The sequence below is a fragment of the Neopsephotus bourkii genome, unplaced genomic scaffold (assembly GCF_033783945.1).
Source record: "Neopsephotus bourkii isolate Nb327-2 ecotype Australia unplaced genomic scaffold, CSIRO-AGI_Nbou_v1 NB_1433, whole genome shotgun sequence".
Lineage (NCBI taxonomy): Eukaryota > Metazoa > Chordata > Aves > Psittaciformes > Psittacidae > Neopsephotus > Neopsephotus bourkii.
Window position 1 is genome coordinate 5,020,482 of NW_026901910.1, and position 16,593 is coordinate 5,037,074.

The window sequence follows — 16,593 nt, forward strand, 5'->3', positions numbered from 1 at the left end:
CTGCTCCAAACTTTAGGCCCAAGAACTTAAAATTCCCCTGCTTTGGGATTTCGAACTTGTGCAGATGAGCAAAGCCTTCAATTCCTGCCTCCAACTGGGTTTCATGCTTGGTTTTCCTTCACTCCTCTTCCTGCTTTTATTCAGCAGATAGGTGGCTGGAACCCAGGCAGGCTAATGAATGCCTGACACAGCAGGCAGTAAATCTCAGCCCAGCAGCTCATCCCAGCTTTATTGCTTTAGGGTTTTTTTTTCCATTGCTGATAATTACAATAATGCACACGGGCAGGGGGCCAAGGCAGGAAGAATTATTGTCTGCAGGCAGATCTGGTGTGAGCTGATAATACCAGCCCCTGTTTGCCTTTGAATCTCAATGGCAGAAATGGCAGCCTTTGGCTTGCTTTAACTTGCTGGAAGGGGAGGAGTTCTCATCTGCTCGTCCTTTATTGACTCTTGGGGAGGAGGATCCTGCACCAGCAGCAAACTGGGAACCGGTGCGGAGCTGCAGTGTTAGCTGGGGCGCAGTTCATACTGGATGCCTAACAGCGACAACCATCGATGGATGTTCATCCAGAGCTTTACCCTTCCTGCAGAGAAAAGGGGGAATGTCCAAGTACCTGTGACTCCCAGGCAGCCGTTCTGCCCTTGAAGCTTGTATTAATGAGGCAGCAGGTTATTTCCTCCTCCTCCTCTTGCTTATCATGCTCCATAAACAAAGCCTACACGAGTCATTGGGCAGATAATGTGCCTGTCAGACATCTGCACCGGGGAACAGCCATGCTCAGATAGGGAAAGCAGCACTGCAGGCAGTACTGGTGCATAGCTAGTCCCAGCAAAGCCACAGCTCAGCATAGTCCTGGCTTCCTGAAGTTGTTTGTGTAATGCAGTTGCCTTTGGCATCCTCTTTCCTATCCCCAGAGAGGCTGAGTTCACATCAACTCGCTTGGAACGTTCCCTAAACAAATGTTCCTGTACCCAGACCAGTGTCCTTTAGAAAGAGATTAATTTATAGGCCTCAAGCATGCAAAACTTGGGGCTAATGGCTGGGACTGGAACAGTTTACCACTAAAGCCACCCTGAAAACAGAGAAACCCAGCACTATTACGCCTTTAATAACCCTTACACAGTGCACAGGTAAGTCCAGATATGTTTCATCTGCCAAGCTGCCTTCAGCTCATCACAAGGATTTCAGGAACTATTTCCATGCAAAGCATTGGATGGCTGCACTTACGGCCTCTTCCTTCCCCTTTCCAGCAAAACACAGCACCAGAGCCACTTAAAGGCCCCTTTCCATGCAGACATCCTAAGTCATATCGCAGCACATGGAGCTGGACCTATTTATTCCTGGGCTAAACTAAGGCACAAAGTCAAGTGACTTGCCTGAGGTCACCCGTCAGCAGGCTCAGCCTGGTTTAATCCTCAACTCCACATCGCTCCAATCTGTGCCATCATTCTGTTGTGCACAGCAAGACTAATTACTGCTTTCCCACTGGAATTACTTGGGCATCCAAACCACCTCGACTCCGCTTAGGAAAAGCATCTGGCTCTCCTTTCGGATTTCAGCTTCATTATTGAGCTGTTAATATGAACCATCACTGTTCACACCAGAAAGGCTTCACTGACAACGGCACGCATATGGGGGAGTACTGAGATACAACCCTGTTTTGTAACTTCTCCCCATGGTTTAATACAACTCCTTTCTATCTTAATGCTCTTTAGCTACATTAAGACCCAGGGAATAGAATCGCTGTGGTTACCAGGATACAGAGATTCCATAACACACAAGAAAGTACATTTCCAACATCTCCCATCACTTCCAAACAATTTGCACGAAGCAAAAATAACTTCTGGACTAAAACTCATCCCAACTCACACACACAAGTTGTCCACTAGCTTTCCTAGTGGGAAAAGGTGGCAGAAAGGAGACCAGGAGAGTAACTTATTACTACTGAATCCAAGTGATTTAGCATGCCAGGGGGGAACAAACCAAACCCCTGCCCTCAAAGCAGCATGCATATTGGTTTTATCTCAGTGGGAGCATCACAAGGAAGCCTGCAATGTAGAAACTCAGCCTAACCACACATTGAATCACATTAAGACTGTGTTTTTCCCTAATACACAAGTATCCCAAAAGCAAGCAGGAAACTGCAGGGTGTATCTTAACAGAGCACCAGGAATTTGGAGTGGCAAGGAAAAATGCCTGGGGGGGAAAAATGCAAGATAAAGGAAAGATAACACGAGGGAATGCAGTTTGCAATGCAGTTTGGGTTTGGTTTCCAGCTCAAGTATCCCTCCCTTTATAGCTGTTGTTCGGGATCACAGATTGGTTTCTGTGCAGACTGCAGTTGGTTTGGAACATGGGAAAACACCCATTTCATACCTTCAAGTCCTGCAGTTGGGTAACACATGCACACAGGAATAAGTCACTGTGCATCGCTGTAATGAAGCCCTGCGGGTCATGCTGATCGCTTTCCAGCCCAAAATTCATCATCTTCTGGGAAAGAAAAACCACCCCACACCCAAATTTATGGTAATTCTGCTGTCCAAAGAGCCCAGCTCAAACTTCAAATGGGGAAGAGGAATCCATGAGGTTTTTAGGTCTCGCCTTTCCAAACCATGCTGATGACCATCTTCTGAACACAGCAAAGTCCCCACTCATCTATTTGATCCACTCATCAATCTGATGCCAAGTGAATGCTGATCCAGATCAAAATGAACAAGTTACCAAAAAACCATGGATGAGCTTTGCTGTTTTCAGCATCCAAATGGATGCTGTAAATATAAATGTAACCACGCTTATACTCACATCTTTTAAGCTCCTGGCAAAAGCACAGGTTACCGCAGTTACTGTACCTGCTGTTCCCAGATTCCTACTAGTTCATTCAGCTATAGCAAAGGATGTTCTTTTACCCAAAACAGAAAACTTTGACCCAAACATCACCCCAGGAAGTTTCAGTTTTCAGTCCTCACTGGCTCCAAGAGAAATGCAAGAGATTTAACTTAGCAAAACCACCTCAGATTCTCACCCAAAACCAGCCTTTCATTCCCCAGCCTGCAGCTATTCTTGATCCCAGTAAAGAGCAGTAAAGCCAATGAAAGGCTGCCGGTTTCCTGCCACTGATGCTGGCAACCTGGAGGAGAAGGAGCAAGCACACAGGAGCAGGTTAAAGCCTGACAAGCACTACCTTTTGTGAGCAGCAAAGAGGCTCAAGTGCAGGAGGATGGCTCAGAGCAAGCTTCCAAAAGTCCGACGGCAAAAGCTTAGTTTTAAGCTTGTCCCCCATCAGTGAACAGCTCTCAAAAGCATCCTTGTATTATGAGCAGAATTTGGGCTCAAATCTCCCAACTTCCTTCCTCCTTCCAAAAAGCAGAGGGTAAATGATGGACTTCCATCTATTCCCTGGATTGCCAGCACCTAGATTGAGCAGTCTGACACACCACAAGTCAAATAACAAAGAGCTTTCTGAAGTCCCCCTAAAGTTCTGTCAGCAGCAGGGTCACTGAAAGTAAAGGAGCTCAGTAATGGCTTAATGGATTTCCATTTCTTACCCTTTAAAAGCAATCCTGACTAATTTAGTAGCATTTTCTTTCTGAAGCATTAATTTATCAGCCAGGGTTTAATCATCACAGCATCCTAGCATAGCACGCAGAACCTCTAATGGCTGTATTAAACAGTCCCTTTAAGGGAAGCAACACATCTCTACTTAAAAGAGCTGCTTAATGCTATTACAAAATTAAGGGGTCATTTATAGCACAGATAAAGCTGAGTAAGTTTGAGATCCCAGTTCAACAGAATCCAGCCCAGAACCCCAAACAGTTCACACTGCCCTACATTTAACTGGTGGTGTAGGATGCACAAACACACCTGAGCTTTATAGCTCCTCCACCTCTATCACACTTGCAGCATTGCATGGAAATACAACAAAATGGGAGAGCTGAATTTTACCTTGGATAAAAAGAGATTCCAGCTTGTGAGCAGGAACTCTGTGTACACTGATCCCTGTTTTCCTGAGGTTACCTTTAGCATTTGCCAGGAATTACCAAGGGAGGGATGGAGAAAACACTGCTTGCTTCTCTTCTGTCTACTTAGCTGATGGAAAAAGTACTATACTGCAGCTGGATACACATGATGGTCAGTTCTCTGCACCTCACCCCTTCACTGCGCCTTAAACAGGCAGCACACACTGAGAACTTCCATCACCTTAAATCCTCTTCAAGGTCTCTGAAAGGTATTACTATTCCATCTCTTTTATTGCAAACCCTTTGTCCAGGCTGTCCATCACAGCAGCAGAACTGGCTTTTTTGCCTAAATTCCTTTTCATATTCTCCAGTAAAGAAATACTTCAAGATGTGCTCTTTTGAACACAAGGATTCCAACCAACTCCTTGTTTTCCTGTTTGGAAAAGGCTATTGGGCAGAAGACAGCAATTACTGGTACTTAGAGAAGGTACTGGTACCTAGAGAAGCTCTTTTGCTTGTTCTGATGCTCTTGTCCTGCGTAATCTTAAGGTCCTTTCCAACCCTAACTATTCTATGATTCGTGATACACACTTGAGTGAGAAAGACACAGAAGAAGTTTTACCTTCCTTGGCCCTCCAAGCAGATAGGGACAGCAATGGAAACACTGCCTTCACATGCAAATCCCATCCCTAGGACCGCGCTTGGAGCACAGATCGATCTGCGCATTGATGCAAAAGGATGCTCACCATTTTCCTAGCCATAGGCTGAGTAGTTTCATTAGAGCTTTCTCTAAGTCAGAGGATGAAAATGTTGCCATGAAGTTCTAACCCTGGGGAGCTGGGGTTTTATTTTCACTGATTCACTTCAGCCATGGCCCGTTAAGGTGGTTTTTAACTCTAAACATGGCTATGGAGGCATCTTGGCTGCAAGCATTCAATAGTAACCTCACTGGAATGTGGTAAGTCACTGCTGTGGATAAGCCCTATGGAATATATACACGTTTGACATCATAGAATAGTTAGGGTTGGAAAGGAAAATCAGATCATCTAGTTCCAACACCCCTGCCGTGGGCAGGGCCACCTCACACATAACACATCAGTACCCGAGAAGGCCATGTTGAAATCAGAGCTTGATGATGCAATAGCATGAGACAGAAACTATATCTCAGTTTCATATCCTTATTTGGGACATCTTAGAAGAAAAACAACCATTTAGAGCCCAACTGAGCTCCTGAACAGACTAAACCTGAATTCTCTTGGAGGCTGCCTGTCCCTGCACAATGCCCAGCTAGCCTGGACAACAGTGACACCCATACTAGGTGAATCTGTGCTACGAAGACAGAAGCATTTAGAGGACTCTTCAGACTTCTTCTATCAGACTGAGGAGGAAAACGGGTTAGGAAACAGGCACAAAATGAACTGATGTATGTCAAGGTTGGCATGGCAAAGACAAAAGGCCTACCTATTCCATTAGAGCCTGCCTATATCATCATCCCTATCAATAAAAGGGATGTATTAGCCAAGAGAGGTGGGAATAATAAGGACAGAGCTCTGCTTTGAGGCCACTATTCCCAAAGGTATTTCTCACTAACAAAGACTGCTAAGCATATGATTTGAAGGACTCAGGACCCAAGGTGTTGCAGAGGGGACCAATTACATAGGAGAGAAAATGAGAGCAAGAAAGTGTGTCTGCAGACAGCAGGATGAGTGTTTCATATGCAAACTAAGTTCCAGTTTCAGCTCTCTGCAATATGAGCATCTCAAACTTGGCTCGAGTTGATGATGTTCACATTCTGATGCATTCCAACAGACTGGACCAGCGCAGCATGTGCAATCTGTATCTTTATTTTGTGCTTTACATGACATGTGGTGTTATTTTGCAGCTTAATGGCTATTTTAATCCTCTTCATCACTGAAGAACGTCATCCTCGACGTGATGTAGATGTGTACCGTTCAATGGGAGCTGCTTGGAGACGTGTATCAAGAGATATTCCAAGGCAAATCCTTATAAAACCAAAATCTCTGCTTTACTTGATCTGCAGTATTTAAAGCTAGCTGTTATAAAGAGTAAAAACCTACCAGCTCCCTATTAGGGCACGAGAAGCAGCTTACAGGCAGGTTTAATCATCACACGCTGTTAAATAAAAGAGCAGAACAGTATGAGAAAAGCTAACTTTTGGCCAAAATACTGCAATAGAGCAACGGGAACCCCCAAAAGCCAAACTGAAACCCAGGAGAGCACTGAAGTGAAGTCATCTTTGCTTCTCTCCTGAAGAAAAAGGCTATTTAGAGCCTTCAAAAGCACTTCTCTTCTACACTGGAGATAAAGCCTGCAGTTTTGTGGGTATCTTGATAGCATTCTGCTCTGGAGCAACCAGTTTGCACAGAACTAAGAAGTTTGACAGTGGTCATTTCAGAACAGGAATGGTCTTGAACTAGAGCAGCACCTATTACAACAGGATGCCAATGATGCATTCTAGTCAGTGCCCTGCAACGACAGAGGGTATTAACATGCTGTCAGGCCCCATGGAAAGCCTCCCATACAGGTATATACTGTGAGAAGTATTCTCTTCATCACACCAATTCACATGGAAATCTTGCTCCATGGAGTTGCTCACATGTTGTAGCTCCATCCAAACCTCGGAATTTCAACCTCTACTTCAACATGCCTTTTGCCTGTATTGTGGCATTTACACGGAAGCAAATGGGGAAAGACTTCCTGCCATCCTGATGTTAGGAATCCAGCTCTTGTTAGTCTTCCTTAGGGCCACACTGCTGAGGGAAGGACCTGGTGGAGAGGGAGAGAAGGCAAAAGGACTTTGTCTCTTAACCTGAGAAACGAAGGCATCCTAAAGCGAGATGCATTTCAAAGGATGGATTCATTCCTACCTAAACCCTCTGCACAGAACGCAGCACTGGGGACTCAAACCCAGGTGATGACAGCTTTCAGTGCCATTAGCCAAAGTTCTCATTCACCAACCCAAGCAGATCTGTACACGCACACAGCGAGAAGCCCAACAAACACAGAAGGTGAGGGAGGTCCAAGCAAATCACAAGCTGTGATTCAAACCATGAAGCAAGCTCTGGCCAAGGCTGGGATACAGCAGTGCAAAGACTCCATTGCATCAAGGCTGAGCTCTGTCAGGCCATTCATCTCCTGCCTTTGTTAGTGGTGAATTGCTTCCGAGCAGGCGGCTGCTGCCCTAAACAGAATCTCCACATCCTGAGCAGCTTTGTTGCAGAGCAACTCTTGATGCCATTTGAACAAGACAGCATTTATCAGGAGCAACCGGGGCAGGAACACTTCTTCCCCAAGCCTTCAGCGGGTCTCTCTTGCTGTGACACGATGCTCTGTGCCAGGCTCCACACATCCATAGGAACACCCCAACTTCAGTCCACGACCCACACACTCGGCCTCTTCTGGGGTCTGGTTCTTGCCTAAGTCCTCAGCGCCGTGTCCAAAGGCTGAGCTCTAATACACCAACACGTTGCCAACCCAAAATCCCAACTTTCTTGGATGACCATCAAGGAAAAAATGCTTGAGGCTTTGAGACTCTACTTTAAGACTGTGGAAACGAAGCAGTTATTTCAAACCCTGCAACTCAAACTACTTAGAGGAGCTTAATCTTATCCCAACAGTCCAAATGGGAGCTGTGAGCATCACAGAATAAGTCTGGGTTGGAAGGGACCTTCACAGGTCATCTAACCCGCTGCAATGAGGACATCAGGATGCTCAGAACCACATCCAGCCTGGCCTTGGATGTCTCCAGGGATGGATGATGCTCCATTCAAGAGTAATAACTGGACACGCAGCAGCATCAAAGCACAGACATGAGCACTGCCATACCCTACCCTTGAGCACTCAGCTCTGACCAGGCGCCTCAACACGTTGCCTGGATCCACTGCTCCCTTCTTTAGGGTTTCTGAACACGTATGTGTGAAACACTGCAGACATCAAATCCAATTTCTTCAGCAAGAGCTTTGATAAATTATGCAGAGCCAGACTCACGTTCAACTGCTGATACAGTCGCTGGGAACTCAGAGCACAGGCCTGAACCCACATGCTGCATTTCATCTTTAGAGAGCAACACTCAGCAGATTAAAGCCCGTCTCTACTTGAGGCACAATTACTGTGCCACTACCAGCCTAGAGAGTCAACTGGTGTTTGGGATTAGTGAATTATAGTTCATGGAGCATCGTTTTTGGCAAGTTACTAGTCCCAGTATGAATGGGAAAAGATTAAACAGCGATAAAACGCCCTATGACTTGACTTAGACCTGGCAATGTCTCATGCCAAGCCCAAAACCACATAGAGAACGTGGTGCTTAAAAGCTTTATGTTGGAAGTTACCATGGGTCTAAGCAGAGACCAGCTTCTGCTGTGAATATGCAATCCAAATCCGCTTGAAACAGGAGTGCATCATGTTCATTGTGACAGATGGCAACGGCAAGACTTTGCTTTCTGTTCCTGTCACTTCACACCACAGCATCAGAACCAGTGGGATTCACCAAGCCAAAACCCCAAAGAAGAGGGACAACGCTTTCAACAGGAGCTGGAGCTAAAAATAACAGAAGGGCCTTTAAAGAACAGCCCAAAGATGAAACAGAAATGCAAATGTTTGGCTTTTGATTTCAGTATTGCAGTTAGCAGAGGGCAACTCCTGGAAAATACCCAGTACTTCACCAAGGCTGTTTCATCTCTGCTAGAGCATCATCAAGAGACCATTTCTGAGGTCTCCTCGCTGACTGCTTCAGTGCTTTGAGGTGGCAGATTAAAGAAGGCAAGCACAGCATCTGTGTGAGAAAATGCAAGCTCCTCTTGCACAGAGTTAACAGAAGAATGAAACCCTAATGCAGGAATTTAAACCCCCAAAACACTGACGACACCTCAGAACGTATCAGACATCTGAAAACAGAACCTAAGCAGCAAGTGTTTGTTGGAGGGGGGAGAAAGGACCTAAATAAGGGAACGTTCGAGGTTACACACTACTTCTATTTAAAAGTGATCAGTAAAATGATCCTTCTTGAATGGAAACTTTGCTATCAACCTGCTGTTACAGTCAGGAGCCCCAGACATCACTGTGTGCTTGTGTCCGCCCCACCTGCACCAAAAGACACTTTTGACTGCTGTAACTTTGTTAAACTACTTCATGCAGTCACCTAAATGCATCCCTGTCCCCGAGCCTAAGCCTGGCATCCGAGTGCTGAAGCACGCTTAGCATCCACGCTACACCTCTGTATGGTACCAGGTTGGAGTCACATTGCCAAGAGGAGAGCCATAACACTACTGATGGCTCGGTGCCTTACCTGGAGCCAAGACACAGGAAGCTTTAGTGACACAGCTGGGAAGGAGCAGTCAGCTCCCACCTTCTCTAGGTTTCTCTTCAGGATGCAGTTCAATTGTGTTGGCCATTTCTAAGCCCTTCCTATTTGGTGACTTGCAAAACTCAGGCTCAAAGTCATCATTTCATGATGCTTTCCAGTCCCAAAAGGCACCAAGGAGTTGTTGATTGCACCTCTTCTGTAAGCTTCTTTAAAGCTGGCTGCACAGGATACCAATGTTAGGCCCAGCTCCATCAACTGGAGGCAGCCACAGCAACCCACCACACTGCTGAGCAGGGCAAAATCCTAACAGTTGGAATAACTGGTGGGAATCTTCAAGGTTCAGAAGAGGAAACCCCCAAGAAGAAGCCTACAAAGAAGATGAATTTAAACTCTGTATTGCCACTGTTCAGCAGGCTTAAGAGCTAAGGCTTAGCCCAGTGCTACTGCAGTGGGTTGGAAGTGGGTGAGCTTTAAGGTCCTTTGCAGCCCTAACCAGGCTGGGATGCTATGCAGTGCCACCAAGAGCAGCAATTCTGACTCCTCACACTAGTTAAGAGTGACTGGCACTACAGATATAACCCAAAAGGAAGGGCTGCCATGGATGAACTCGTACAAGAACATGATTGCAGCTGACAGCACGAAACACAACCAAACATTAGAACTAAATTTAATACATACAAGGGCCTATCTTTCAAAAGTAAAGAGTTTATTCTCTCTCCCTCTGGCTGTACACAAAATACCCAGTGTAAGACATCAAACCCAAGCGCTGGTAAGCAGCTTAGCCACATGCATTTCTGGTCAGGTGGGTCCCTGATTACATAAAGCCAAGCAGGCTGGTTTGCTGCCAGAAGGATGCCTTTAACACTGTCTGCAGAACATGAGGATTCTCATCGTTCAGCCCAAGCTGGAACTTGGGACAAGCACACAGAGAGGTGCAATTGTGTGTTTTAAACATAGAATCACAACCGGTGGAAGGGATCCTAAAGCTCACTCAGTTCCAAGGGCAGGGACACCTTCCACTGGAGCAGCTTGCTCCAAGCCACATCCAACCTGGCCTTGAGCACTGCCAGGGATGGGGCAGCCACAGCTTCTCTGGGCACCCTGTGCCAGCGCCTCAGCACCCTCACAGGGAAGAGCTTCTGCCTAAGAGCTCAGCTCAGTCTCCCCTCGGGCAGGTTCAAGCCATTCTCCTTGCCCTGTCCCTGCATCCCTTGTCCAAAGCCCCTCTCCAGGTTTCCTGCATCCCTTTAGGCACTGGAAGATGGGGTGAAGGAAGTGAATCTGCAAACCTAATGGTTAGAAATTCCTCTAAACCCAGCCAAACTCTCCCTTCTGAAACGCACATTTCCTTGTGCTTGGTCTCTCAGGAATTCACTCGTTTCTTTCCCCTACAGCACGCAACCTGAAGCACAACTTGCCCTGTTTTAGCTGAAGTTACCCTTTAGCCTGTTGCATCCAGTGAGGAGCCACCAGACCTCCTGAATCAAAGAAAAACAAGTATGCCACTTGGTCAGGCCACAATAAAGAGAAACCTGCCCATTTACTTCACTCACATCTTCATTTTTGCTGCTTTATAACTTAGTAGTAATCAAACAATAAATACATGCACCTATACAGTTCCTTTGAGGCTTTGTGCCATGCTGTCAATCTGTTCCCTCTCTCCACACCCCTTAGCGCAGCAACAAAGCTGAAAAACAGCAATACTGGAATGCACATAACAAAATGAATACAAAGTGCCCCAAAGACTCTATTTAAGACAAACAGGAAGATAAAAGCTGTGGTAGGATAAACCACTTGCCTGCAAAGAGCTATGGGGAGTAGAAAGGGCAGATAATGGCAGATAGAATCAACTAGGTTGGAAAAGACCTTCAAGATCATCAAGTCCAACTGCTCCCCCAAGATAGTGCATTTCTCCTCTATTTCCAACTGAAGACCAAGGTTATGGTTTAAGTACACACGCAGAAGCAGATGCTACAGTCAGAATAACTTCTATAGACTTCTATTAAGGTCCAAATGCCTCCAAGAAGACACATAAGGAGTAAAAAACAGGTATCATTTTTACAAGCATCACCTAAGGAGAAGCTTAAATGGTGTACAGAGCACTGACACTGCATTCATCCTTCCTTTGCACTGTAAGGGGCTGAAGGCGTAGCTGTATGTGATGATCATAAAGCTCACACCCAGCAAAAGCCACCTACACAATAGGTTTGAGCAGCTCTCAGGAGACACAACAAACACATTAACAACAAAACCCATCGGTAGAGACATTAATGCCCAAAACCCGTTTGAGAGAGAGACCATAAATATTCCACATGTGAAACAAGAGGAGCTGAAGGCCTTCTCCAAAGAGCAGGGCTTACCTTGCCACGGCATTCCACAACGCAGCAGGAATTCCAGAGCCTCTGCAATAGCTGATGTCCATCTGATGGGCTTTATCCCCTCGCACGCAGCTCTGCTTCAGAGATGCTTTTGTCGAGGCACCCCTTTCATAGGAAATTCAATTCCCTACCAGTTAGTGGGAAGTGTGAGGGAAATCAAAGGCCACAGGCTCCAGGCTGGAATTTTACTGTTTCTCCTCGGGACTTCAACAGAGGAGTGGAAATTTCCCCTAGGTGGAGTTCTTTGTTCAATGCAGCAGGCAATTACAAGTCCCCAAGGGCTGCAGAAATGGCACAAGGCTCATTTCTATCGGTGCAAACTGAAGCACGCAGAAAGGATAACACAAAACACATCCTTCTGCTGCAAAACACATTGCTGGGGGGGGGGAATCTCACCCCAAATCCTGGTGGTTTGGAACAGACAAGTAAGCACTGAGAGAGCTTTGGACACAGCCATTGGAAGCAAACCTGATTAAAGAGAAGCAATACCGAGTCTGCATTGCCTCTGGTCTGATTAGACTAAAAGGTCAAGTGATAAAGAAGAAACTTTGCATCTTTAAAGGCCTTGAGGGCACCACACAGATAGCTTATCACTGGGATACACATCCAATTCCTCCTCTTTTCCCAGTTGGCATCAACGTCACTGTGGCAGCAGGCACCAAATCCAGCACAACCCCAAGACACACACTGCTCAAATACACCACCAATAGCTGTGCATCAGTGATTCCCCCAAGCTCTTCTATTCGGATTCATCCAGAAAAGGCACTGTTAAAGGTTACCTGCCATCAACCACAATGAGCTGAAAGGGAGCCTGACTGTCCCCAGCCACCAGCCCTTGGGAACGCCCTGGACAAAGGTTCAGGTACCAGTAATTCAAATGAGAAGACACATCTGCCACTCCCAGATGTGTGTTTTTGATGGCAAAGAAAGGCAGAAACCCAAATCGTGGTCCCTAAGAGGATTATTGGGTGCTCTAGGGACAGGGAATGGTGGCTGAGGTCATCAAGGAAAGCAAATCCACCTAAACGGGACCGTGCCAATCCAACTAAACTAATCACTGCTATGGGTTTTCCTTAACTCCATCTTCAAACATCACCTTTATTACTACAAATAATAAATAAGCAATCTCCTGTCTATTTGTCATCCTGTTATCTGGCAGCATCCAGTAAGCATCACAGCATAAAACCCCAAACCAGCAACCATTCCGCTCCCTAAGCTCCGCATCCATGAGGAAACCTGGCAGCAACAGAGCCCGGAGAGCTGCAGTCCCCCACAGACATGGCAACGGGAGAGGATGCAGCAAAAGGAGGAATTCCAGTGACATTTTGTGTCAGTGGATGCTGTCGTGTCTTGAGAGGATGCACACTGTGCTGCAGGAGGGACGCTACCATTGCCCCACACCAGCCTGCAAACCCAGCCCTAACACAGGATAAGGGTTTCATTGCCATCAACACCCCCCTTCTCATGGGTTGCCAGCCCCTCCTGGGGTGCTGAGGGCTCCTTTAGCCAATCCCTCTGCCCATCCTGTGAGTGGCAAATCCCAGGATCTGTTTCATCGGATGGACACCGGGCTTCGGGATGAAATTACAGCTGGCATTCTGTAGTCCATAGCAGCGGCTTCCCAAAGGGATGTGCACAGGGCTGGAATTAGCCTCGGATATGACAGAGGAAGTGACCTGCAGCTGGAGGAGTTCCCAAACGAGCGCAGAGAGCTCAGATTTAACGTGGCCACCCCAAAGGCAGCCAGGGCAGTCCCCTTCCACCAAGGCAAAGCCAAGCAACCGGATCTGACACCCTCAGCGCAGCCCCTTCTCCCAGTGACAATTACCACCACGTTCCATTGATTTATGGCAACGGAACAGCAGGGATGGTCCCAGGGAAGGGGAACACTGTTCTCCATAGCTGTCCAGAAGTCATTGACTGGTATCACACAACACACATGCAAAGCTATTAGAGAGCCCCACTCATAGCCACTCATTCATTACCCCCAGCTCCAGGTTTGAGAGGCAGATGCTCTGCTTAACCAAACCTGCTTGATTTTACTGCAAACCAGCAAGTCAAGCCATGCACAACAGCCACTAGCCCGTTCTTTATCCATCCAATAACCCAGAACCTACACAACGCAGTTGTATCCCCAACCAACAAGCACACACTGATTCCTAAACCCTACTGATGTGCCACCTTTGAAGCCCAGCACGTCCTTTGCCCTTTGTTTTGCTGTTTCACTCGAAAAGGAAGGTTATGGTATGAAGGTCTTCAATCGGGGTCTTTTCATCCCCATTTTGCTGTTGAGATCGAGAAATCACACAAAGTTTTGGGGGTTTAGGGGTAAAGTCGGGATTTCCCCCCCTCCGATTCCATTCATAGAGAGGCAAATGTAATATATATTCATGTATATACACGGGTATTGGTGGTGATGTGGGTGTCCGGGGTACAGTTAGAATACCCCCCCCCCAACTCCATTCATAGAGAGACAGATGGAATACATATTCATATATTGGTGTAGATGTGTATGGGGTACAGTTAGGCTATCCCCACCCTCCAATTACTTCAATGTGGAGATATGAACGTAGTATGTCCATAGATATACACAGGTACAGATGTGCGTGTATATACGCATATATATTGTGATATCTAAGCCATTTTCATATCCATTGCAAACCCTTAACCCTTTCCTGAAGCAGCCCCTCCAAAAAAAAACAAAAACAAGGAAACGGCTCAAACCCTAGGATTTATTCTGGATTTACCAAGCGGACGCAATCAAACGGATCCGTTTAACCGAGGCTTTTCTCTCCCAAACTGCCCTCTAATACTCTTCCTAAGCTTCTAGACCAATCCGAAGCTCACCGCTCCTGCACGGTGCCAACAACGCAGAGGTCACTTCCCAAAGCAAGCCCCAACCCCGGAGCATCCCAGCGGGACGAAGCTCCTAATCCCGACCCGAGGCCCGCGGTATCCGGGCTGGAAGCGCTTTGCCTGAAGACACGGACCCATCACCGCCTACCCTATGAGAAGGAAGAAGCCGCTCCAGCTCCCTCTCCCTTCAGCGCACCTCCTGCCCACCGGAGCCCGGTAACGCACCGCCCGGCTCTCATCCACACCCGGTAAGATGGCGATAAAGTCCCACCGCGGCCTCTCCTCCGCCGCCAGCCAACACCCGGCGCCCAGGCAGCCTCCCAGGAGGGGCCCGCTCCCTCAGCGGGCAGCGGCACCGACCCCCTCGGCCCGTACCCACCTCGATGTACCCAGCGAGCGTGGCCGCGGGGCCAGCCAGCCCCAGCAGGAGCAAGAACGGGAAGCGCAACGTTGACCCCATCGCCTCCACCCGCCACCGCCGCCGCCCAAGCGCTACTGCGGCCGCGGAGCCCCCTCGGAGGGAGCCGCCTCACGAGGCCCCGCCCTCCCCGCCGCCTCGTCCAATGGTGAGGAGGGAGAGGGGTGATGTCACGCAAACCCCTCCCCGCTTCAGCCAATCGCCGCGCCGCCGCTCGCCCAGGTGGGTGAGGACTTCTGGGGGTAGGAGGCACGCCCCCTTTTCGCGCTACCAGCCAATAGGAGGAGGCGCTGGGCCTGTTGCCCCGCCCACGGGGGGGGTGAGTGTCTTCTCCGCCCGAAAATGGCGGCCAGTGTGGAGAGCATGAGAGGGAGAAGCCCGGCGGGAGTTCCACCCTCCGTTAGTGTTATAGACCATAAACATAGACCAGCCATCAACTTCTTATATATGGGAGTATAAAGGGGCACGGGGCCTATGGCCATGGGCCAGATGGGGGCTTATAGGCTATAAACCCTCCCTCCTTCTCCCCCCCCCACTGCAAAGAGAGGGGTGTAGTAATAAAAGGAAAACAAGGCAATTTCCTCATCTTTTCTGCTATAAACAGTGAGTTTCCCCCCTATAAAATAAAGCTATCTCTACATCTAGGCCCAGTTTCTTGATGCCTGTGCTACCCACAAGCTCCAAGGCCTGCTTGGTGTGCAATGAAAACCAATGATATCGTGGTTAAGTTTTTATTCCTTTTTCTCCTTAAAACAGAGCTGTTGGATAATAATCACCAACTGCTTCATCCTGTCACCAACACAGAGGGCAAATAACCATGGGGTGCTACAAAGGCAGCACAAGACGCACCACAACCCTGTGTAAATGCAGCAAAGCTCTTTGTACATGGTAGTTAAATGGACACATATCTCTATGATACAGCATCATAACCATCATCATCATCACTGCCTTCCCGTCTTCTACCTCTGGTTCCTTCCCATGCAGATGCCCTGCCACAGCAAACAGCACTATTTAAGGACACATTTAAGCTTTAAACCCAATTTTGGCACCAATACTGCTTTCATTTCACCCTATTTTAATTTCACCACATGCCTTTTATAGCAAGGAACTAAATAATCAAGCCCATCCGGAACAAAGGGCTACCAAGCTGCTGCTACAGTCGCCCTTCCATACTCTTACTAGTGCCTTCTTAGCCTTTTCTTTGGCTTGAGTCACATACTTGAGTCACTTGGATGGAGATAAGGTGGAAAAAAGACCAAACTCAGAGTTAAAGACTTCCATTCTCAACTTCTATATTCTCTATATGGCTCTTAGAAGCACTATTGTCTTAAATGGGCAAAGGGAATATTGCTGAAGTGTTGCAGGTCGGGGGGTAAATCTCTATTCTAGATCAATAAGCAGCCCTGTTGTAATTAAACCAGCTGACTGGACCACTACTTGCTTATTATGGTCTTTTCTACAGTATTTCAAACCCCTTAAATCTCTTTTACTGCAGTCCTGGTGTATATTCCCTCTGGCATATGTAATTCCCTTCCCACCTGGGCCAAATTCAGCTGGAAAATGGAGTTTTGGCAACTGATTTAGTGCAAATCCTTGATTGTGCACATGTAAATAACAGGACACTGAGTTAAGCTTTTCACTTGTCTTAAAGGGATGTATTT

General features: G+C 47.3%; 2 protein-coding genes across 6 annotated transcripts in view; both read right to left on the reverse strand.

Moving 5' to 3' along the window:
• APLP2 (amyloid beta precursor like protein 2) overlaps positions 1-15,051 on the reverse strand; it is a 42,834-nt gene extending 27,783 nt beyond the window's left edge. For all 5 annotated transcript variants that reach the window (XM_061368558.1, XM_061368557.1, XM_061368556.1 and 2 more), the window contains exon 1: positions 14,894-15,051. In XM_061368558.1, the coding sequence (XP_061224542.1) occupies positions 14,894-14,974 (81 nt within the window). In that variant the 5' untranslated portion in view covers positions 14,975-15,051. The remainder of the gene's footprint in view (positions 1-14,893) is intronic.
• ZBTB44 (zinc finger and BTB domain containing 44) overlaps positions 1-16,593 on the reverse strand; it is a 398,215-nt gene that overhangs the window by 235,967 nt on the left and 145,655 nt on the right. The gene's annotated exons all lie outside the window — the stretch shown is intronic.